Source organism: Hylaeus anthracinus, unplaced genomic scaffold (assembly GCF_026225885.1).
Source record: "Hylaeus anthracinus isolate JK02 unplaced genomic scaffold, UHH_iyHylAnth1.0_haploid 11978, whole genome shotgun sequence".
Classification (NCBI taxonomy): domain Eukaryota; kingdom Metazoa; phylum Arthropoda; class Insecta; order Hymenoptera; family Colletidae; genus Hylaeus; species Hylaeus anthracinus.
The window spans coordinates 1,435,420-1,436,609 of record NW_026534326.1 but is presented as its reverse complement, the minus strand read 5'-3'; the positions used below and the strand labels follow the sequence as shown (position 1 = coordinate 1,436,609).

The 1,190-nt window shown below is 47.1% G+C and overlaps 1 protein-coding gene across 2 annotated transcripts in view; it reads left to right on the top strand.

Annotated features, from left to right (window-relative positions):
- The first annotated feature begins 644 nt into the window (after window positions 1-644).
- LOC128896785 (basic helix-loop-helix transcription factor amos) overlaps window positions 645-1,190 on the top strand; it is a 3,183-nt gene continuing 2,637 nt past the window's right edge. The window contains exon 1 of one of the 2 annotated variants that reach the window (XM_054160255.1): window positions 645-1,009. In XM_054160255.1, the coding sequence (XP_054016230.1) occupies window positions 906-1,009 (104 nt within the window). In that variant the 5' untranslated portion in view covers window positions 645-905. The remainder of the gene's footprint in view (window positions 1,010-1,190) is intronic. The other variant, XM_054160254.1, reaches the window with a different exon arrangement.

Sequence of the window (1,190 nt, the reverse complement as noted above, 5' to 3'; positions counted from 1 at the left end):
TAGGACCCAATGAGTTCTACTTTGTCACGTTGTTTTCCTTGGTTCATCCCCAATATACATGAATTTTTCCAACCAAAAGACACGTAAACTCTCTCATATATAAAATATTATATACATGCACGTTACAGTTCATTTCTGTCTAGTTAAGTAAACCTATAAGCGACATTCTCGATTTTTTCTCTCCCAAAATACAACCCCCAAGAAGTTCCAATTTACCACCTTTGTTCTTCAATACATCCACATCACGCCTGAATTTTCCCAGCCCAAAACCACGAAATCCTCTCCACAAATAAATTGTTGTGTTCATCCCCTAAAAGCATGAAAACGTCGTCGGAAAAAGGAGCCAGGATCGATCCTCGGCGTTCGAAAAGAATTCCAGGACCGAATCGAAGCTCCTCCAGCCCTCCCGACCCTCCTCGCTGGAGCGCGAGGGGGTGGAAAACGACGGAAATAAAATCTCCTGGCAGTAACACTAAACCGCAGGAGCCCCGGTGATAAAGCGCGCGCTGTTAATCCGTTGCGCCAATCGCTGCGACGTCCTTTGGCCGTCGGTACCCTGGCTCCGCGACGATTGGACGAAATCCCCGCCCATGGGTTGCATCGATCATCCCCCAAGCGGCTGGCTCGGGCTGGCTATATAAACGCGATTCCCCAGGGACAGGGCCGATAGTCGGAGTCCTTGCTGTCCCGTGGATCCCGTCGTTGGAGGCTCCTGGAATTTCAGAAGTCAAGGTCAGATTGGAAGACCGAAGACAGTTTGGAGACCGCTGAGTGAATCGAAGAAGGTCGAGAGGAGGACCAAGAGGATTTTCTGGTTGGCTTTGGAAGGAGTCCCTGGAAGAGTTCAAGGATAGTTTTAAGCATAAGTGAAGTGATTGATGAGCTGGTGAGGAGAAGGAGGAGCTATGGCGACTCATTCTGCATACGATTATGAGGACAGGGGCCAGAGGATGCGACACAGGGTGGGCACCACGTCCAGGGCTGCTGACTCCACCGTAGCCTGCACCAGGTATAAATAATTTAACAATAAACATGGGCAAGCATATGGGCTCAGAGATATGTTTGTATTTGTTGAATCAATTTTTAAAAAATATCAGCTTGTAGGGGATGATGAGACGAAACTTTTTTATATTTGCAGTTTACTCGTAGGATGGATAGTTTCGGAAATAAAAATTGAAAAGTTAGAAGTT